At 43.1% G+C, this 23,573-nt stretch overlaps 1 protein-coding gene across 1 annotated transcript in view; it reads left to right on the top strand.

Annotated features, from left to right (window-relative positions):
* Positions 1 to 23,573, top strand: part of FSD1L (fibronectin type III and SPRY domain containing 1 like) — a 64,280-nt gene that overhangs the window by 7,527 nt on the left and 33,180 nt on the right. The window contains 5 exon segments of the mRNA XM_040417210.1: positions 7,398 to 7,493; positions 11,191 to 11,322; positions 12,308 to 12,409; positions 16,952 to 16,974; positions 20,164 to 20,285. Coding sequence (XP_040273144.1) covers positions 7,398 to 7,493; positions 11,191 to 11,322; positions 12,308 to 12,409; positions 16,952 to 16,974; positions 20,164 to 20,285 — 475 coding nt within the window.

Below are 23,573 nucleotides of genomic sequence, written 5' to 3'. Positions count from 1 at the left end.
CGTTCCGTTCCGGAACTGAAGACATCCTGATGCATCCTGAACGGATTTCTCTCCATTCAGAATGCATTAGGATAATCCTGATCAGGATTCTTCCGGCATAGAGCCCCGACGACGGAACTCTATGCCGGAAGACAAGAACGCAAGTGTGAAAGAGCCCTTATAAGAAATCCATCAGGCCGCGGTAGGCTCCATTCCTGCTAAGCCTCACCACTTTTTCTTGCCACTTTAGAGTACTTTCACACTAGCGGCACGGACCTCCGGCAGGCTGTTCACCAGCCGGAACAGCCTGCCGGAGTCCCTTGCCGCTAGTGTGAAACTAGCCTTAGAAAACTGTTGAGAAGCTCAAAAAGTCACAAATTATGATGGAAATATGGTGTGCGCCATCATTTCCAAACTTTTAATGCCACAGTAGTGGTATACACAGCTTGATAAATGGCCCTTCTTGTGTTTCATAGTCCACATGAGCAGATCTGTTTGCCAGCTCTGTTACCTCACGACATGACAGGTTCATAGGAGCAGGTTTATCATTGGTTTCACACCACTTCTATGGTGTATTCGACTATTCTCACAAAAGTGGGCAAGGCTTAGAGGAGGGGGCGTGGTCTCACAGCCCACCAGATTCACCATGTGGAGTATGCATGGGATGATAGAAAGGGGTGAGAGAGCCTGTCATAGCAGGGGTGTATATAGTAAACCTTTTCCAGATAGTCCATACGGGTGGGGATTTTCTGCTGTCGCCTACTGGCGTGTAAAGCCTAGAGTAAGGGTCCATTCACACGTCCGCAAAATGGGTCCGCATCTGTTCCGCAATTTTACGGAACTGGTGCAGATCCATTCATTTTCACGTCCGCAAAAAAATATAACATATCCTATTCTTGTCCGCATCCACAGACAAGAAAAGGCATTTCTATTATAGTGCCGGCCATGTGCGGTCCGAAAAATGCGGAACGCACATGGCCAGTGTCCGTGTTTTGCGGATCTGCAATTTGCAGACTGCAAAACAGTTGCGGTCGTGTAAATGGACTCTTAGGGTCCATTCACACGTCTGGAAAATGGGTCCGCATCCGTTCCCCAATTTTGCGGAATGGGTGCGGACCCATTCATTTTCACTGACATTCCGCGTTCCCGTAAAAAAATAAAACATGTCCTATTCTTGTGCGCAGACACGGACAAGAAAAGGCATTTCTATTATAGTGCCGGCCATGTGCGGTCCGCAAAACAGTTGCGGACGTGTGAATGGACCCTTATGTGTCCACCTCCGGTTAAGAAGCTTCCTAACAAGGTTGTAACTTGGTCCAGATATTTTTGCAGTGAATTGATCCTAAAATTTGGAAATTCAACAAAAAAAATAAAATAAAAATATCATTCTGACATAATTTTTGGTGATTTAATTCAGGAGAATCACGGAGAGAGGATCACTTTCAATTCAGGGAATTGGTCAAGACTGGTGTTTCATAGGGCAGTTGTGATCTAGTTTGTCTGGGAGTATGACGTGCCTAATTTATTAAGAGGTTCAGTTCAGTCTATGAGTAGTGTTGAGTGAACTTCTGTTTTCTAGTTCGGCATACAAGGTTTGGGTTATCTAAGAATTCCTTTATGGATTCCGCTACCATGGACCATAACTTCTAACTTCTGTGGATGCGAAATCCATAATGGAATTCTTAGATAACCCAAAACTTGTACGCTGAACTTGAAACACAAGTTCGCACATCCCTATCTATGAGCTGACATAGATTTTAGCTATAGTTTATACCATTTACTTTTAGTAAATTTGCCGGGCCATGGGAGGCCATTACCCCATAGTGAGGTCCAACAACAACACACCCACTTTTTGTGGTGCTAACAACATTTTAAAATGGGAATACGCCCTTAGGCAGGACATCTAGCTATCCTCGCTTGTGCATTCTGGACTTCTAGAGATTGTTGGTGCTTGTATCAGCTTGTGTGTAGTGCACGGTTGTGATGCTGAGCATGAAGTGGAAGCAGCTTGGTGCCTGCTGTTGCCAAAAACTTTTGATAAGAATTTACCTACTAGGTTTCTGGAAATGGCTTTGCTGGTTTTTTTTATTCAGACAAGGAATGTCATGTCTGCATGATGTTATCACAAGAGGCAGTTGGCTAATAACATGAGAAATACTACATTTGCCAAGTTGACCAGATTAGTCATTGTGACTGGAGATGTAAGGGAAGCTTGGAGTAATTCAATTAACACGCTCATCTGCCGTGAGGAACAAATCCATTTTAATCTCGCATTCATTAGTTAGAGGTCTCGTAGAGATGTTCATTCTAGTCATTGCTGGCCTTCACTTTTCCACTGCTAAGGTGACCGGATGTACAGGGTCGTATACGACTTGGTGTCTGTGATCCTGTGTATAGGACTGTATACATTTTCTCCAAGCCTAAAGAGCAGGCCATGTGATGCCATATAATTCATGTTAAAATGTATACAGTAATTAATAAAGGGGTTTTCTGAGATTAATAAATATCCCATCGTTGGGGTCCGACTCCCAGCACTCCTGCTGATCAGCTGTTTTAAAAAGGCCTCTTCCTAGGACTTTGACGTCACATGGCCTAAGAACAGCATAGTCCCATTGAGGTGGCGCTGTGCTTGGTAAGCAGCTGACCAGTGGGAGTGCCAAGAGCCAGCCCCCCACCAATCAGGTTTTGATGACCTATACGGAAGATAGGTGATAAATACAAAAGACCCAGAAAATTCCTGTAGGTTTCTTTCATTCCATTAGGACACACTAAAAGGGACTCTGTCACCAGTTAATGATAGCATCCACAAAGTACCCTAATGAACATAAGTTTATGGCGCTATGTACAGCTGCCTGCCCTCCCAAGTAGGTGCCATAAGAGTGTCTACACAATATGTTAAAAGGGGTTTTCCGAATAATGCTGTTTAAAACAATGGTTACAAAGGGTTAAATATATTTTTTTAAAAAGCCATCCTCATCCTGGTCTGGTCAGTGCTGCCCACCCTACTTCCACAATCTACTGCTGGCAAACGGCAATTTACAATTTGCTCGTTCATCTGGTAATCAGTGGCCCCTTTACACCACAAGATAATTGCTAATGAGCGTTCCTATGAACGCTCGTTAGAAATCTGGCAGATTCTTGGCCCATGTAAAGGGCCCTTTAGGCCTTATTAACACATTTATGTCTGTTTTCTGTCAGTTTTTAATCCGTGATGATGTCCGTGCTGTACGTGTGTCTGTATTTTGCCCTCCATCTGCCAGTGGTCCATGAAAACAGAATAAACACAGACCTATAGCCTTATATGAATGTGTTTGGTCCAGAAAATGGTAGTGCAAGCTTTGCTCGGAAGTCTGAATCTACCCATTAAATTCCGTGAAGAACATAGCACACATCCGTCACTCACTGATACGTGATTCAGGCTTCATGTACACAACTGTATTTTTCATCCGTGTGAAGTTTTGCAGATACCACATTGACCCATTCATTTCCGTGGGGCCATGCTCACACCTATTTTTGTGTTTCCATATAGCCGCTCCACAAGTTGTAGAACATGTCCTATCCTTGTCTGTATTGTGGAGGAGAATAGCTCTTCCTATTGAGAAAAATGCAGAATGCACATGGAAGGTATCCATATTTTACGGATCTGTGCTTTTCGGACCAAAATCTGCACATGCTGTATGCATGGAGCCTAATTACTATACACAGGCCACCTATGGGATAGAATTGACCCAATAGCACTGCCTATAAAAGACATGGCACACTGACAGAGCTGAGAGCACTGGACTTGGTTATTTATAGAGGAGCTGCTGTAACGTGATGCAGGGAAACCAGAAACTGTCCAGAAGCCCTCTGTGCATTTACTGATCCTAGAGAGCAGGCGGATTATGGATGGAATCCATGTGTACATATTGCACGGAGAGGAATTAGCAAGTAAGGTCAAGCGCACAAACCCACCTACCTGCACAGCGCTGCCCACTTCTCCTTTATCAGTGCTATGTATAGACTGGCAAACCTTTATATATTCAGGATGATTGACTTCTGTATACTTGTGCCATCTGCAGGGGTACATTGCTGGTGAGCAGTGAGCTGCCATACAGTGCTCTCATCTGTAATGTTAATTCAGCCCCAGTTATTACTGTATTGACATCTGTCCAAATAGAAAGAACAGCGGTCATTTATAAAACATGACTGGTCCAGGAGGTAACGGTGATATATGGACACGTTTACATAGTATTCTCCCTGCTATGATCTCATACATTCAGGTGTATTTAGAGTGAACCCACCCGGAGATTCATGCCGTCCGAATGACAGGCAACATGAAATGACGATAGGTTCCCTGCTTTCTAGCAGCAATGTTTTGCTCTGAAACGCTACAGTATAAGGGCCATGTGCCGGCCATGCCCGTGCTGTGGGCCGCAATGCACTGGCTCGACCGTGTGCCCGCCATCTGCACACTTGGACCCATTCACTTTTTTGCATGCAATTTTTTTTCTGATGCGTTTTTTACATGGTTTCAGTGTTTCGGCAAGGATTTTCATTCCTGCTCATTATCAGTGGAAATTCTGGACATGGATTCTGCGTCCAAAATGGTCAGGACACTTCCTTTAATTCTGGGGTACAATTTTTAAAACTGCAAAGTGGGAAAAAACAAATACAGTATGTTTAACATACAGATTTCCTATTGAAATACTTGTTTTCCGATGCTGTTTTTGAAGCTAAAACCATGAATGGGTTCAAGAAAAGAGAAGTATTATCTATCTTTTATGCTTTCTATATATGTAAGTGTACAGTAAAACGTCTTATTACATATCACATAGGCACCGTACAGTAGCTTACAGAGTGCCTAGCGCACAGAACTACATTAGTTCATAAGCCATTAGGCTGGATTAGTTATGGTTACAATATTCCCTATGGAAGTCAATGGATGAATACTGCAACATAACCAGAGGAGAACCTGGGGAACCCGGGGGCAGTGTTGCTGTGGATGTGCTATGGGTGTGCAGCAGATTTGCACAAGGATTACACTCAGTGTCATTTGATAGGGCTAATATTGTGGCTAATGTTTCTGATCTTAGGGTACGGCCACACAGTCAGGTTTCTACATGCAGTTTTGGAAGACAGAATCAAAATTAATTAACGGGCATGTGTGAACTAACCCTAGATGGAGGTACACCGGGAATGAAGAAGCCTGGTGCCTGATGCAGGAATGAAATTACCTACAGTGTTTGGAGATGTTCACATATACATGGCCATTCACTTCTCTACAGCGTGGACGGTACAGAAACACTGGAAGCAGACTGATATCAGAACTGATCCCACAGTCTTCTGTGGGATCATTCATAGCATCCAGCACATTAGTTCTGACACTGGACAGAAAACGCTGCATGCACTACACATACTTCTGTTGCGTCCTGCTCCGGAGAATACAAATACTTTATTTGAGCCCCATCTTAGTGGTTGCTATAATACCGACAGTCTGTGCCTGCCTATTCCACTGCCGGAACATTAACTCCATCCCATGCTCTCGTCGTCTTGTGGTCTGTTTCCATCGACTCTTCCCAACTTCTTCCTGGGGGGAATGGCCACTAGAGTAGCGCTGCTCGGCCACTCCATTCTGGCTGCAGATTTCTCTTCTCCTGCTGTGGCTCTTGTTGCCCATAGAGCGGGGGCACTCTCTCTGACTCTTAAAGGGCCAGGGCAAGAACAGCCAAATCTGTCCCAGCTTATGGCTGACCTCCCTATGGTATTTAAGGCACCTTCCCCTATGGGAAGGTGCCTGAGCAATAGTGTTTATAGCTTGCTAGTTCCCTGTGAAACTGCGCTATGCTACATTCTGATCTCCCGTGTGCTATACTACATTCTTATCGGATTTTGAACCTTTGCTGTGTGATCTGACTCTCGGATTCACCCTGTTGTGCCTGCCCTGACCTTTGGCCTGATTACCGGATTGAATAACTTATTGATAAACAGTGCTGCTGTATGAAAAAAACTGGTATAAGCTAGAATTGGCACATACTATTGGTGAAATGATGTCTTGAAAGGTATCCAACCAGGGAGTTAGTGCTGCTAACAAATATTACAATGAGGTCAGTAACTGTATAGTCTCATAGGCTTCCTAAATGATAATGCTGGCTCCTATATTATTAATGTACTGGCTCCTGACTTCTTTCTAAGTGTGTCCTGGTAGTGTGCTGAAGATCGCATTTTACCACCATCTGCTGCTGTGCATATCCACCAATTCAAACATGTTTCTTATGAAAACATTTGTTTTAAGGGAGGAATTAACATGTGTGTTCCAATACTGTTGTCATCTTTTCCTTCCCTTTAACCAGTTCTATGCTTGTGGAGGCCTACTTCAATATTGCTAATAACTTCTATTAAATAAATTGCTCCTTAGCTGACCTGCAGCTTCACAGTAAGGGCTCTCCTGGCACCAGCATGGTTTGTAGATTAAACTGTCCTAGGAGGGATTATCGCTTATATGGCAGAATAATAAGATTTGCTCTGTAATCTGTGATTTCACGCTATTCGCAGAATCCCAGACTGTTACATCCCTCAATAGAAGCACTCACTCTAGGTACCGTCCATAAGTGTGTATAGCCCCTTTCCTCTTTTCCATGGAGATACTAATGCTGCATTTGGGGCTAATGCACACAAACAAATTTTCTTTCCATGTCCATTCAATTTTTTTGCGGAACGTATGCAGAACCATTCATTTCAATGGATCCGCAAAAAAACTGAAGTTACTGCATGTGTATTCCATTTCCGTATGTCCGTTCCTCAAAAAATAAAACATGTCCTATTATTGTCCGCATTACGGACAAGCATAGAACTGTTCTATTAGGGGCCAGCTGTTCCGATCCGCAAAATACAGAATTTACACGGATGTCATCCATATTTTTTGCGGATCTGTGTTTTGCGAACCACAAAATACATACGGTCGTGAGCATAAGCCCTTACATCCTCAACTGAGAACTAATTGGTGGGAAAGAACCGTACCTTCCCGTCAATTGCCTGTTTGTTACGGAGGTGAAGATCTGTATGTACATGCAGCGATCACCTACACGGTATTTGAACGAGCCATGGCTACTGCTATCCTAATACAGATGCACTGTTTCTGGGCAGTTCATACAGCACAATCTGCTGCCCTGAAATGATCATTTAGCCGTCTGCATTAACGATCGTTTCACCTGAAGAAACCGCAGAGGGCGCATTCATTGGGTGACACAATTATTTTTGCAGCAGCTAAATTATCTGACCTGCGGCACTTTTAGAAAGGACGATTATCAGGAATGAGTGTTAGTGGGAATGTTCATTCACAATAATCGTCCCGAGCATCGGGTAGCGTGAACCCCCTTAACAGAAATGATTACGTGTATTACATTTCTAATACTAATTCACATCTCTTTTGTCTGTAGGAAGCTTTGCAGAGGATCATTACTACACTTGCAAATAAAAATGATGAAATACAGAACTTTATTGACACATTAAGTCATGTCCTTAAAGGTGTGCAGGTGAGTGTCAAATCGAAGAACGGTAGTAATATCCTTAAAGGGAGTCTGTCACCAGCATTTCACCTTTGTAACCCTTCCCATAGCTTTCAAACATCCTTACAGTTAATAAAAACGTTACCTTTAGCATCAATCCTGGACTTATAAAAACGTCAAAAAACATCTTTGTAGCATATGCAAATAAGGGCTCGCAAGTGCCCAGGGGCGGCGTTACCCTTATAGGTGCCCTGCTAGCTCAGCCTTTTCTTCGCTTCCCCCCTTCCTTCCTTCCCTCCGCCCGCCCATCCTTTCCCTCTGACCGCCCATCTACTAACTTGTTGTTTCGCCGAGATCCCGCACCTGCGCACTCAGTCCGTCGGCCGGCGCATGCGCACTGCGATGCCCATTCCTTGTACGGCATCACAGTAATTAATGCACATGCACCGATGGACCGCCTCCTTTGTTGTGTTTTCGCGTCGTTAGCCGGCGCATGCGCAATAGTTACTGTGATGCCGTACAAGGAATGGGCATCACAATGCGCATGCGCCGGCCGACGGACTGAGTGCACAGGCGCGGGATCTCGGCGAAACAACAAGTTAGTAGATAGGCGGTCAGAGGGAAAGGATGGGCGGGCGGAGGGAAGGAAGGGGTGGGGGGAAGCGAAGCAAAGGCTGAGCTAGCAGGGCACCTACGAGCATAACGCCGCCCCTGGGCACTTGCGAGCCCCCATTTGCATATGCTACAAAGATGTTTTATAAGTCCAGGATTGATGTTAAAGGTAACGTTTTTATCAACTGTAAGGATGCTTGAAAGCTATGGGAAGGGTTACAAACGTGAAATGCTGATGACAGACTCCCTTTAAAGGGGTTGTCTGACTTCAGCAAACAGCATTTATTACATAGAGAAAGTTAATACAAGGCACTTACTAATGTATTGTGATTGTCCATATTGCCTCCTTTGCTGGATGCATTTTTCCATCACAATATACACTGCTCGTATCCATGGTTACGACCACCCTGCAATCCTGCAGTGGTCGTGCTTTTTACACTATAGGAAAAAGCAGCAGACTATGTGAGCACCCACAGTCCCGGCCACCAGAGAGGCTGGCACTTTTTCCTATAGTGTGCACAACGGCCACCACTGATGGATTGCAGGGTGGTCGTAACCATGGATACGAGCAGTGTATAATGTGATGGACAAATGAATCCTTCCAGCAAAGGAGGCAATATGGACAATCACAATACATTAGTAAGTGTCTTGTATTAACTTTTTCTACATGATAAATGCTTCTTGCTGAAGGGACACACCCGTTTAAGTTCTGCAGATCCATTCACTGTAAAAGAATGAGTGTTTTATGTGTTACCTTTTAATGGCTCACCGAATAGATGATAAAATAGGCAGCTTTCGAGCCTACTTGGCATGGTATAACACAAAATCTGAAGTCACATGTTCAGAAGGACATAGGCACAGTGCGGTAACTGAGACAAGTAAACTGTTGTAGTAGTAAATATTATAATTTTTTATTTTATTTATGTTATGCACTTATATAGCACTACTGTATTCCGCAGCGCTTTACAGACTTTAGCATCACACTGTCCCCAATGGGGCTCACAATCTACATTTCCTATCAGTATGTCTTTGGAGCAATTCATTGACAAAGAGGTGAAAGTTTTAGGTTACATTCACACTAGGGATGAGCGAATTTCATATTTTGAAATTCAAGTTCGGGTTGTGGTATAATCTGAATTGCGTTATGGATTCCGTTACCATGGACCATAATGCAATTCCATGACGGAATGCATACCGGAATGCCTTGTCATAATAGAAGTCTATGGACTGCGTAACGGATCCTTCCAGTTTCCATTATGCAGGAGTTCTCACCTGCATAGGTATCCGTTATGCTGGCCATAGACTTCTATTGTGACGGTATGAATAACGGAATGCCTCTAAAGGCATTCCGTCATGGAATTGCGTTATGGTCCGTGGTAACTGAATTCATAACGCAATTCAGATTATACTATAACCTGAACTCGAATTTCAAAATATGAAAGTACATTCGCATGACAATGAAAAACTGTTCTGCTTTCAGTTCATGGTTCTATACACATGGACGTTTTTTTAAAGGGGCCATGAATAACGGCCATCAAAAATAGGACAGTGGAAAGAAGCCCTTTTTTATAAACTTTTATTTTTTAGAAAAGCCTCAGTGAAAAAACAACATGAAAAACTGACAGTTAGGCCTCATGCACACGAACGTATTTTTATTCCGTGTCCGTTCCGTTTTTTTGGCGGACCATATACGGAACCATTCATTTCAATGGGTCCGCAAAAAAAAAAACGGAAGGTACTCCATGTGCATTCCGTTTCCATATTTCCGTTCCTCAAAAAAATAGAACATGTCCTATTATTGTCTGCATTACGGACAAGGATAGGACTGTTCTATTGGGGGCCAGCTGTTCCGTTCAGGAAGATACGGAATGCACACAGATGTCATCCGTATTTTTTGCGGACCGCAAATTGCATACGGTCGTGTGCATGAGGCCTTTAACTGTTTTTAACTGCTATTTTTTTTTATTGTCATGTGAATGTACCCATATTATCCTCTGACTTCAGTACCCTGAAGTCCATTTCTGGTGATTTGCATGTCGTAAGTTCTAGTACAGTAGATACAGCATTGCCAGATGCCACTAATTTTCAACTGTAATTTCCTCCAAATGCCCGGTCCTTTTAGACCTCCTACATTCATTTCTACTTGTCGTATTTGAAGTCAATAGGAACATTGCATCTGGTGTCCTATTTGGCTAATAGGCGTCAGACAGCTATTTGTATGGTGGTGACTAATGGGTTGACAAAATCCATTGCACAAGCGATCGTCTGGCACTGTTAACCAGATCAGAGAGCAGGGTGCCTTCTGCTATTGTAATTGACTTCTTGAGCAATTCCCAAAGGGATGTTTATGTAGAATGGGCATCTGTGAAATATAACAGGGGGAAAATGGTTGCCTGGTGCCTAAATTAAAGGGGTTCTGCAGTTTGTCTCTGGGTAGATCATCAGCATCTGACCGGTGAACAGAGCTTAGCCGCGCCCAGGCCAGTTGATACTAGTCGTGACATCACTGGGCCAGCGGTAAATAGTGAGAGGGCCGCGGCACTGCTGGAGCGCCGCTGCCTTCTCAAACAGCTGATCGGCAGGGGTCCTGGGTGTCGGACCCCCGCCGATCAGATGCTGATGATCTATCCAGAGGATAGATCATCAGTTAAAACAAACTGTAGAACCCCTTTAATGCCCTCCAGCAAATCAGAAGGTTTAGTTAAAATTGGGAAGAAGAACAAACTCGCCAGTGCTAGTATACCTTGAGCCTGTGCATCGTATTTTATTAATCTTAAAGGAATTAATTAAATTAATCTATAAAAAAAAAGTGCTTGTGATGGGCTATTTTCAGACTAGCGTTTTTGCTGGATCCGGCAGGGTTTAGTAAAAAACGCTTCCGTTACTGACAATACAACCATCTGCACCCGTTATGAACGGATCCGGTTGAATTATCTTTAACATAGCCAAGACGGATCTGTCATGAACTCTATTGAAAGTCAATGCAGGACATATCCGTTTTCTATTGTGTCAGAGAAAACGGACCTTTTTATTCCCGGTGACGGATCTCAATACTGGAAAATATTAACGCTAGTGTGAAAGTAGCCATATGTGTGTTGGTTTTGTTTTGAAGGCGAACTCTACCAAAGTTCTCTCAGACTTAGATGAAGAGTTTGATAGCCTTTACTCAGTGCTGGATGAGATGAAGGAGAGCATGACTAACAATATAAAGCAGGAACAGGCCCACAAAACCCAGGAGTTACAGGTGAGTGTCTGCTTTATGTGACCTTTATATCCTCTGTGAATCACACATATATACACACATACATGAGAGGAAAGTTGATGTAGTCACCGTTAAGCCCTGATTACACATAGACATAATTGTTGTAATTGGTTAGTTTCTGATGACTTTACCCATTATTGTCCAGCCTTAATGCACAAAAATCACTTTGGAGCTAGTGATAAATGTAAATTTTGCTTGCCCAACAACACATAGCAGGAGATTTATCATCTCCCTTGCACCAGAAAAGTGGCTTTAAAAATTCACAAAGTGTGTGTTTGCGACTTTTCGAAAAATAAAAATAAAAAATCACAAGAGCCTCTTTTTTTATGTTGCCCTCGCCACTTTTCCAACAGGGGGCAAGAAGGTAGCGTGACCAACAGCAGAGACAAATTTACTTTAATTTATGCCAGTTTTCTGCTGCAAATTAAGCCAGAAATGTATGGCAGCTCTGAGCTACAATAGATTTCTGTTCAGGTGCACGGACTGCCAGAGGATGTGCCCAATTTATGATGAGGCGTGAAGGTTATATCAAGATCAGTGCAGAAAGCGCCTGTCTTGATAAATCTCCACCATGATGCTGCTGCCATCAAACCTAGGTTCCAAAATGTCAGCACATGGATAATAAAATTTGAGGATCCTGAGAGTGAACCCAACCAAGGCAAGGGCAACATCTGCAAGGAGTTTGGATGTTCTCTAAATGTTTGTGTGGGTTACTGGTTTCCTCAGACTATCCAAATGATATGATAGGTAAATTGTCTTTCTAAGTGATGGATCTAGTTTTAGTGTGAGATGATGGCTCGAAATCGGAATTGTTCTATTTTATTTTGGACAAGACATGGCTGAAGATCTGAGCATTTCGAGTAAATAACATACCAGACTTTAAGTGTTAGTGTTTTTGTTTTTCAATGATATAATGTACCTCAAATCTCCTACTTATATTGCCTCTTCTATCTCCATACTCTTCTAGAATCAGCTGTCCCAATGTACAAATGCCCTGGAGAGCTCTGAGGAGCTATTAGAATTTGCTTCACGGTCTATGGACATAAAGGAGCCTGAGGAATTTACCAAGGTACTGAAATGTGTGACTTTGAAAAGAAACCTAAAAGACATATTTCTTCACAGTCTTTACATTTAGTCTTAGGTGATGCTACTCATAGGAGCATGAACAACCTATGCTTGAGTGTATTCATCATGGGCACAACAAGACAGCCAGGCAACTGTCACTGGTTTCACACCCCTCGTCTTTCACTACAATCAATATAACTGTGGCACTACTCTGTGCTTAATCTAAGAACCCAACCACACTGTACGTAATAAAAAAAATTCCCTGCTCGCTTTGATATTTAGACATTTCCATATGTTAGTTAATGCTTTTTAACTTATCGGTCACAACACGACCCCATTTATGTTCATTAGTCGCAATACAGACAGCCCGACCAAAGATTACAGTGGAGTGCAACGTGTAGTCGTCGTGTTGCTCTAAGCCTAAAGAAAGTCATGCCAGTTTAGTAACTGCCAAGTCATTTTACCACTCTAAACCACCGCCATGCCAAGAGAGGACCTGACAGTCTTATCAGACTTGCTTATCAAAAGTGCTAAAATCAGTTCTTAAAACGCTGTATGTTCAAGTCAAGTGGGCGGTTACACTATATGGCAGGTGTCCACCACTGCCACACTTGTTTGACATCCACAAATTCACCATAGATAGTCAGCACCAGGCTTCTCCAAATCTCCGGAATTGCCTTATACTCCTCCAGCATGTTCAGAGGAGCAAGGTGTACTGTGAAAAGCTGTATCACAGTAAACATCGATGCACTGTGCATGTGTGGCTTGGGCGATGACTGGAGGGGCTCAGTGGACACCAGACATCATACAGTGCGAACGCCCATTTGACTCTTTCTCATTATTGTAGAGCAGGTAGAATTTTAAAAACATATAATGCTATTTTAATGCTATTAATGATATTTTAAAAGACTGACATGGTAATGTTTCAGGGTGATAAAATGAATGATGCCTATTCAAAGCAAAACTAATTGCACCCACAAAATGACCTTTTCAAATACTAGAATCAGAAACAAATGGGCGCTTAACTGCTAAACATCTTGGAAAGGCACTTCATATTACAAAGGAGCTAGCCCTGCTGTCACCACTATCTGCTCTGCTGAATGGCTGAGAAAACTTGCAGAGGATGGAGGCACCTGGAGGCTCCTCCTGGTTCCTCACTCTCCTTTTTTACTGATAGGGAGAGGGAGGGACTGGCAGAGGAAACACGAGGAGCAAGGGTGCACAGAGTGGCCTGGTGTTCCTCCTCAGTGCAGTTAACTGCTCATTCGAATATGTATTTACTGTATTTTTTCTCTAGAAAGGTATCATTAGATTCCACTGAGCTATCTCTACAACATTCGGGGAGATTTATCGAAAGTAGTGTAACGGACAACTGGCTTAGGGTGGGTTCACATCCCAAGCTTATACTGTACATTTAGCTGGTATGTCAGGGAACCTCCAGATGTACACGCTAAACGTGTTCATAGGGCTTCATTAGTAAGATGGAGGAGAAAAGAGCATCCTTTTGCCCTCCGTCTAGCTGGTGGACGTAGTAGATTGCCCTTTTCCATCCTGCAGTGTCCTGTAAACAAAAGGATCATTTTAATGGAGGCTATAATAGCCTATGGGTGACGGATGCCTCCGTATGGCATCCGTCACTGGCCTCTGTTAAACAGACCCTTCAGAGTGATCCATTGACATCACTGCCCATACAGTACAGTGTATAGACAGTGGTCAAAGGAACTCCTGAGGCAGGCTGATTGCAGAGGAGAAGACAACCCTGGGGCCCGAACACTGATCATCTTTAGGAAAAAGAGCGCTCTTTAGTAAAAGCGAAGGTGTGTGTGAATGTAGAAACCTGCCATCTCCCTCTTTCCGTTGTGCTGCTTGTTCAGATCCCTATGTGGAAAGCAGGAGAACAGCCTGCTTTTCACACAGCGATTTACAAATTCTCGCGGTCGTGGCAGGAGGACAGAGGACATATAAATTCTCATGTCCTTTCTCAGAAGGTCTCAGAGCCTGAACTCACTCCATCTGCTGCCGGTAGTGGTGCAGCAGACTGAGGGAGGAAAGGGTGAACAGACAAGCTGCTGGGAAGTTAGGGAGTGCAGAAAAGCTTGGGATGCCCCCTACACAATACTGTGCTGCTGATGAGGACTGGTAAAGAGGGGGAGGAGATGTATGAGCAACATACCCCAGTGTATGCCCATACAGTGGGACACATTACAGCCTTCTGTCCTCCCGGCGTATACTTCTGACGGAAGGCTATAAACGTGATGTGAACCCAGCCTTAGATGCCCATAGCAACCAATCGGAGCCCACCTTTCATTTTTCAGAGCTCCTTTGCAAAATAAAAAGGTGGAATCTGATTGGTTTCAGTTTCCCTTTACACCAGTTTTGAAAAATTATCCCATATTTTGGATTTCCTGGTGACAGACTCCCTTGAATCAGTTACTGGGAAGGGTATAATATTCATATTGCCAGTATTCTCCACAGCAGTATTTTTGGTGACTATATAAATGTGCAGCGGGTGCCTCAATTTTCAATATATTACTCACCCTGCACAGCATCTTCTCTAGTGCACTCCCAGGCAATACAGATAGAAAATATTTTATTTTAACACCTTCTGGGAATGTTTGACAAGAGGAAAAGGTCTGCTAGCAAGGTCTTCTTAGACTCCTAAAAATTTGAAATTCATCTCTTCCACCTTGTATCTTAAAATATTACTTTATGACAAATGTGCAATACTATGGGGGGGGGACGGGACATTTTTTACTATCATTTTTTTAGAAATTTTAACTTTAGATCACAGAAATGCAGGCAAGTTTCTGCTTAGTGTTTGAAACATGGCTGGCTGTTAAATGTTCTACAGATGGACGGTAAAGCGCACAATGAATAGCTTAGCAGGCGGCATTGAGAAGCAGTGGAGCGTAGGGATGACATCACTAATCAAACACAAGAGACGTGCAAAGAATTGTTTACAATGCTTGTCACATTTTTTCCCAGTCATAGGAAACTGGTAAATATAAAGAAGAACACCTTGTCATAGTGTCCCCATACATCATTTCACTCTGTCCTTCATCAGGATAGTCAGAAAGGAAATTGTCACCTTTAAACAGCAATGAATAACAGTCCACAGCTAAAATGGACATAAAATGTCAGTAAATTTGGAATACTTTTCTTTGCTCTTATTGCATTTTGTTGCAAGCTTGCCTTCCTAAAGTAAAATTCTGAATTTTGCTGGGTTGTCTTGTTACCAGAAAGTAGTGCAGTAAGGGCACTCAGGTGACAGTGTACGTAAACTGCTTCCAAGGTCAATAAGCAGAATTGGGAAAGTAGTTACTGTTATGAAGCGGATGTGGAACTCCTGTGCCACTTTAACAGATTTGGCTTGGGGCTATTCCTAAGGGCGTTATGTAAGTGGTTCCCCTGGTTTTCACCCTTTAACCCTTATATGGGATCTGGACTGTATTGCAGGGGAACCACCAGGCTGCTGCTGCCTCTTGGAGTAGTTCTGGTGATGGCTTACCCACAGGGGTCATGAGACACCTGTGTGTAACACCGAGATATCAGGCAAAACTGTAGTCAGGGACAGGCCTAGGTCAGGGCAGGCAGAGTTTCTGCAATCTGATAAACAATACAAGGTCAGGGCAGTTAGATCTGGATCAGAATGGAGAGCAGTCAGAGGTTAGGTCAGGCAGTGAAGGTCAAATACAGAACACAGGCAGAAGTCAGTACATAGGCAGACAAACATAGAACAACACACCTTTGTAGGACACTAGCAGACTATAACCTGTTGCTCAGGCAACCTCCCACAGACCTTAAGGACCCATAGCCCACGATAGACTGGGGAAGATTAAAGTGTGCGCGCTGGCCTCGTAGGAGTAGAAGGGAGTTTATGGGCCTGCTGTATGAGCAGTGAGAAGCACTGCCAGACTGCTCCAACGACCGGGCCCACTGGAAAAGAGGAGAAGAAGGCCGGTGGGGCTGTCCACAGCAGCATGGGAGTAAAGGGCTAGGTGAGCAGAGCAGCTCTCATGCCTGCCATGGAGAGCAAAACGGCGGCAGGTACAGGCCGTCGATATAATAGTTATGTGTATACATCAAAATCTGCACAAAGTCAGAGGAAGTGATGGAATTTTATTGATCACCCTGAACGAAATGGCAGGGGAGCCCACAAATTTTTCCTGTCAACCACCTACTGTGCAGGGAAAAGTCTATGGGTTAGATCACTGTGGGTCTTGGCAGTTACATCTCCAGCCATCTGAAGGCTTTTCCTAGCGACATGCCAGTTCTGTTTTTCCCAAGTTCAAAATATAAAAAAAACACTTTTTATGTCATGTTATCTTTCCTTTGATGCCTGATGATTAACTACTTCTAACAACTTGTTTAACATGGCTGTTTCTTGTCTTTCTGAAGAACTGGCTTACATAATGACCACTTACCTGTGTGCAGCATGTGGGTGTGAGGGGTTATTTTGTTCTGCTTTAAAATCCTGCATGGAGTTTGCTGCCCTCCTTCACTTGCATGGATACACTAATTTTGCTTTCTCTCTCCTTGCACCAAGGCTGCCAGACAGATCAAGGATAGGTACTGTACCATTATCCTCTTTTTTTCTATTTTTTAACCATAAATGTCTTTGTTTGTATATTTCATATGTAGCCTTCATATGCTGTGACATTTTGTCTAATAGACTGTCCAACCACATAGCCCTTTGGCACCACACAGATTTCTGTTGAAGAAAAGCTGATAAGACATGCTACGTAAATTACTATGGATTTCAGTAAAGAGTTGTTTGGACTGTTGTGTCAGTAAGAGTGAAGCCAAAGGGTTTATTATTCCTTAGAGACGTTCATTCCGGAAATCGGTTGCTGCCTAAGATCACAGAGATCACCATTATGATCCTCCCTAATGTGTTTTTGACACATTAGAAAATTATTTTGACTCATGGCACAAGTTCTCTCTGATTTTAAGATTTCAATGAAAATGGAATATTCATATTAAAGGGATTGTGTCTGGTATTCAAGTGAATAGGACGAGTAGTTGTAATCACACTGCACTGCCGCTAACAGAAAGACGGCACGCAGGTAAACTTTGAAGAGGATGCAGTTCTCACACAAGCGCTATGACATCTTTAAAAAGCTGATCAGCAGCTGTGCTAGGAGTTGGACCCTCCCATCTGATATTGATGACTTATCGCAAGAGTAGGTCATCAATATCATTACAGTGCACAACCCCTTTAAAGGAATTAAGAAAATGAAAATACTTAAATATTACTTTAGTATAAATATACTCCCAAATACATTTCATTAGCTATAATGGTTTATTTTGTCTAGGGAGAAATCATTAAGAGAAATAAAATGTCCGCCGTCCGATTAGTACATACAAAACCTGTCCTAATCACACAGGAGGACAAGTTACTTTACATCACTGAGCTAAAGAGCTGCCTCATCCTCCTCTCATACTTGTCAGGGATTATGATCCTGAATACAGATAGGAGCTTCAGCTGAATCTCTGTAGGAATGGAGTCCATGAGGAGATATGAAGTACAGAGAGGATGGACAGGTAAATTGCAGAAAAAGAAAGGAGTGAGCACTCACACCATCTGGACCATAGGATATATTATTTAATATATGGTATGCAATAGATCACAACACATTCAAATATAAAATTTCATAAAATAATGGTTGGCACCAACATAAAATAACACTGGCAGATAAAAATAAACACTGGCGGATGAACAATCTTTGCATGCTTAGCAAAAGCACTTGGACCGCAAACCGTGGTCGGCAGTTCTAATGTCCCAATCAGAAGTAAATATGACTCCAAGTTGATAATCGAGTGTCCTCATATATATTAATATGCCTTCCGATGTAAAAGTCTCTCCACAGTTAATCCAGTATAGCCACACAGGGCTATGAATAGCACACCACTCAGTATGAAGTTCAGGTTCCTACCTTATCCCAAGTTGTTCCAAATCGCCACGCTGAGCCGTCCTGCCACGAGAAGCGAGTGATGCCGGCCGCTTCGGCGTCTCACGTAGCAAATCTCGGGCTGCTGACGTCACGATAACGCGGGATCACAAGATTCGGCTGATAGGAATAATAAATCGCTGGTGGAACCTGTAATTGTCTCCTGTATCCTAGAGCGGTATTAGTGCAGTAGATTATCGCATGGCCATGCAATATCTTTCATCCAGGTCCAGTGGGTTAGGTGGGCGCTTCTCTTCCAGTCACCAGACGCGTTTCGGGGCGTCTACACCCCTTCCTCAGTGGACAGGTAATTTGGGGCCATGATAATGGAGACTGCATACAAGAGCTGCTGCTCATTATCTACACCCCACTATCCTCTGTACTTCATGTCTCCTAATGAACTCCATTCCTACAGAGATTCAGCTGAAGATCCTATCATCTGTATTCAGGATCATAATCCCTGACAAGTATGAGAGGAAGATGGTGCAGCTCTTTAACTCCTCCTGTGTAATTAGGACAGGTTTTGTGTGGACTAGTAGGATGGCGTCCATTTTATTTTTCCTAATAATTGCTCCCCGGACAAAACGAGCCATTATAACTAATGAAAGGTATTTGGTAATATATTTATAATGAAGTATTATTTAAGTATTTTCATTTTCTTAATTCCGAGAGAACCCTTTAAGTATGGCATCTAATTAATAACCTTTTTATATCGTCTGTTCTTCCTTCTGGTTCTAGTCCTGTTAGCAGAGATGACTTCACTCTCTCCCAGTTGCCATACTGACCTGCATCCTTGGGTCATCTTAGCATGCATGTTTATTTAAAAGGCTTTTCTGAGACTTTAATACTGATGACCTATCCTCTGGATAGGTGGGGGTCTGGCACCCGGTAACGCTGCGCTCTTCTCTGTGCTCTCCAGGCACAGTGCAGTACATTCTATAGCTGAAGAAGGTCGTGGCGCTACTGCGAGCGCCTCTGTCTTCTCAAACAGCTGACTGGCTGCAGAGTTTCGGACCCCGACCGATCAGATACTGATGACCATCAGTATTAGTCTCGAAAAACCCCTTTAAGTAGTGATGGGGGATACACTTTACTTCTAAAGGAACAAAGCATAGGGCATTTAAAAATCCAATAGGACGGACCTTCTTTCCCTATAGTGGAGATGTTGCGGTGCTGTAGGACTTCCCCATGCCATTACAACATTGACCGATAAGGTAAAGAATTTGGCAGATATTTCTGTTAATTTCTATTACCAGCTGTACTGTACCAGAGACTGGTGACTGAAGTGTGGAACCTCATTCAGTGAATGTGTTTTACTAGGAAAATGAAGTGCAGTTTTTGAAGATTTAAATATGTAAAATAATTCACAGTATGATGGCTGTGTTAATTAAAAGAGGCCATAGACATAATAATAATCCAGAACCTTCCAACCTTAAAGATAATTGCTAATTTCTGTCGTGCCAAAACGTATATTTCTGGCCAAAGGGCATTTGCATCTTTAGTTACTGAAAATTTGACCCATTAAACACTCGCTGAGTCTGCCCATAGAGGAGTATGCAGCTTTTATTACCAGTCCGAAAAGGAATATCTGCCTCTTCTCTGATTACCTGATGGACTGCACACTTAGTAGGTAGTACACTTTACTGCCTTCAGCGGGCAGTCAGTACCAGTCGCTTTACCAGGGCATATGTTTCAGTTACTGGTCTATAACAGTTGGCACTCTCACAATATGGTATTTTGGTACAGGTAACCTTACGGAATAGAAATAACAATGTCTTGTCCCTTCCTCCATATTCTTTAACCGTAGGGTCACAATGGCTGCAGCTTTCCGTCTCTCGCTGAAACCAAAGCTCAGTGACAACATGACACATCTGATGGTGGATTTTTCCCAGGAACGGCAAATGCTCCAGTCCTTGAAATTCTTACCAGGTAATTGGATTTATAGCAGTGAATAGGATCTCTCAATGTTATTGCTTGGGAAGATTCTGTGCCTGATTGTGTCCTAAAATGAGAGGAATACATTTTGCACACATTTACCAATGGATCTATATTTTCCTCTTGCATTACAATTCCCATTGAGTGGATTAGTCTGTCACTTATGAAAAACAGTTTTAAGGTGCCTTGACATGTGACATATTTTTTGGCCCGAAAATTCTGCAACTGAAAATCAGTTCCATTAAATTGAATGGGGAAGCAAGAGCATGGATTGCTGCAAGCTCTTTTCAGTCGCAGAATTTTCTGCCACAAAATCTGCCGCGTGTGAAGACACTTATTCCATTGAATGTTCAAAGGCCAGAGACTCTCCCTACACAGCTGAGAAGATGGATTTTATCATGAGGCTAATATTAAAGTCACTTTTGCTTAAAGGGAACCTGTCATCAACGTTATGCTAACCTCACTGAGGCAGCATAAAATAGTGACAGAAATGCTGATTTCACCGGTGTGTCACACATCAGCTAAAAGTAAGTGGTTGCTGAGAACCAGCATCATAATCATTGCAGCCCAGGCCTTGAAAAGAGTCAAATCTACCTGAGAAGAGTCATGGATATTCATAATTCATGGTGAGCACGATTATGTCATCAAAGGTCCTTTGGCAGGTCCTGAAGAAAGAAGATGACGGCTGTGCGAATAACAGGATGAGCAGTGAGAGGGTCCATTCACACATCCGCAATTCCATTCCGCATTTTGCGGAACGGAATTGCGAACCGCACTTCTGGGTCCGCAATTCCGATCCTGAAAAAAATAGAACATGTCCTATTCTTGTCCGCAATAGCGGACAAGAATAGGCATATTCTCTTAGTGCCGGCGATGTGTGGTCCACAAAATGCGGAACGCACATTGCCGCTGTCCGTGTTTTGCGGATCCGTGGATCCGCAAAACACACACGGATGTGTGAATGGACCCAGAATATGGAACTCTCTGCCTGAGGAGGTTGTGATGGTGAGTTCACTAAAAGAGTTCAAGAGGGGCCTGGATTTATTTCTGTAGTTACTAGATTTGTTGATCCAGGGAGTTATTCTGATTGCTTGATTGGAGTCGGGAAGGAATATTTTCCCCCTAAAATGAAGAAAATTGGCTTCTACCTCACAGGGTTTTTTTGCCTTCTTCTGGAACAGGCTGAACTGGATTGAGGGACAGATGTATTTTTTCAGCCTTATAAACTATGTTACTATGTTATGTCCTTATTGATCATAAGTAAAATACAACATAGCCCTTAATATTGTTCCAGCCATGTGTTAGTTATCTTGGATTATCATCTGTCTGATTTCTGAAGGTGACAGCCTCTAGGGGCATGCACTCTAGTGCCCATAGATCTCACTGCACAATAGACCGTACATTTCATTCTCCTCTTGTCTTGCATGAATTTCTGAGTGTCTCCATGGTTTTAGCAGTTCTCTTCTTCTGGCATGCTCTCCTTCTTTGACTAATCTGGACACGCTCGTCTGCCAGGGGCCTTAAAGTTATGCCAGGAGCTGGAGTAGATTGCCTGCGGCCTGCCTGCTCCGACCTACACTTTTTTGACAAAGTTGCAAGGGTGAGAGGGAAATGCAAAAAAAAATCTCACATTTGAAACACACCCTGTGATTTTTCTGTGCCAAAAAGTGGCGTAGAATGTTAGTACATGACCCCCCCAGGTGGGAAACTTAATTAAACTAATGGAACTCTACACAGAAAGTTCACAGAAGAGGTAGCGCATGCCAGTCCCTAGGTGGTTACCTCTGCCAATACTGTGGTGCTTGATGATGGGTCTTACCATCACCAGAATTTGGTGATTAGGTCAGTAAAAGGGAGAATGGCCGCAAACATTGGGTGACCTTCTCCCATACATATGCAGTGCTTGTTGTTACAATGCAGTCACTTTGCAACTATAGTTTTAGGGTGAGAAGAACATTTTTATCAGAGTTGTGCAAATGAACCCCACCCCGCTGTTTTATGTATGATTTTTTTTTTTTTTACTTTTCAAATGGCAACTGGTAGCAAGTCCACCATGTTCGGAGTTCACTTCATGGGGAGAGCAGAACTTAGGCTGGCCATATACATTGAATAGCTGTCAGCTGTTTATTGTGCGCAGTTCTCTTTAAAGGGAACCTGTCACATTAAACATGGTGTTTGAGCTGCAGCATGTTATAGAGCTGGAGGAGCTGAGCAGACTAATGTATAGTTTTGTCGGAAATGATTCAGTAAAACTTGTATGCAATTCATTTAAATTCCTACTTATTCCGAGCTTTGACATCTAGGAGGCGGTCCTATAAGTGATTGACAGCCTGCCCTCTATGACTGTGTATACAGAGATAGCTGTCAGTCACTGATAGGACCTTCCCACTATGACTATGTATACAGAGATAGCTGTCAGTCACTGATAGGACCTTCCCACTATGACTGTGTATACAGAGATAGCTGTCAGTCACTGATAGGACCTTCCCTCTATGACTGTGTATACAGAGATAGCTGTCAGTCACTGATAGGACCTTCCCTCTATGACTGTGTATACAGAGATAGCTGTCAGTCACTGATAGGACCTTCCCTCTGACTGTGTATACAGAGATAGCTGTCAGTCACTGATAGGACCTTCCCTCTATGACCGTGTATACAGAGATAGCTGTCAGTCACTGATAGGACCTTCCCTCTATGACTGTGTATACAGAGATAGCTGTCAGTCACTGATAGGACCTTCCCTCTATGACTGTGTATACAGAGATAGCTGTCAGTCACTGATAGGACCTTCCCTCTATGACTGTGTATACAGAGATAGCTGTCAGTCACTGATAGGACCTTCCCTCTATGACTGTGTATACAGAGATAGCTGTCAGTCACTGATAGGACCTTCCCTCTATGACTGTGTATACAGAGATAGCTGTCAGTCACTGATAGGACCTTCCCTCTATGACTGTGTATACAGAGATAGCTGTCAGTCACTGATAGGACCTTCCCTCTATGACAGTGTATACAGAGATAGCTGTCAGTCACTGATAGGACCTTCCCTCTATGACTGTGTATACAGAGATAGCTGTCAGTCACTGATAGGACCTTCCCTCTATGACTGTGTATACAGAGATAGCTGTCAGTCACTGATAGGACCTTCCCTCTATGACTGTGTATACAGAGATAGCTGTCAGTCACTGATAGGACCTTCCCTCTATGACTGTGTATACAGAGATAGCTGTCAGTCACTGATAGGACCTTCCCTCTATGACTGTGTATACAGAGATAGCTGTC

Source organism: Bufo bufo, chromosome 2 (assembly GCF_905171765.1).
Source record: "Bufo bufo chromosome 2, aBufBuf1.1, whole genome shotgun sequence".
NCBI lineage: Eukaryota > Metazoa > Chordata > Amphibia > Anura > Bufonidae > Bufo > Bufo bufo.
The sequence above is the reverse complement of the archived record's forward strand: the minus strand, read 5'-3'. Positions and strand labels throughout refer to the sequence as shown.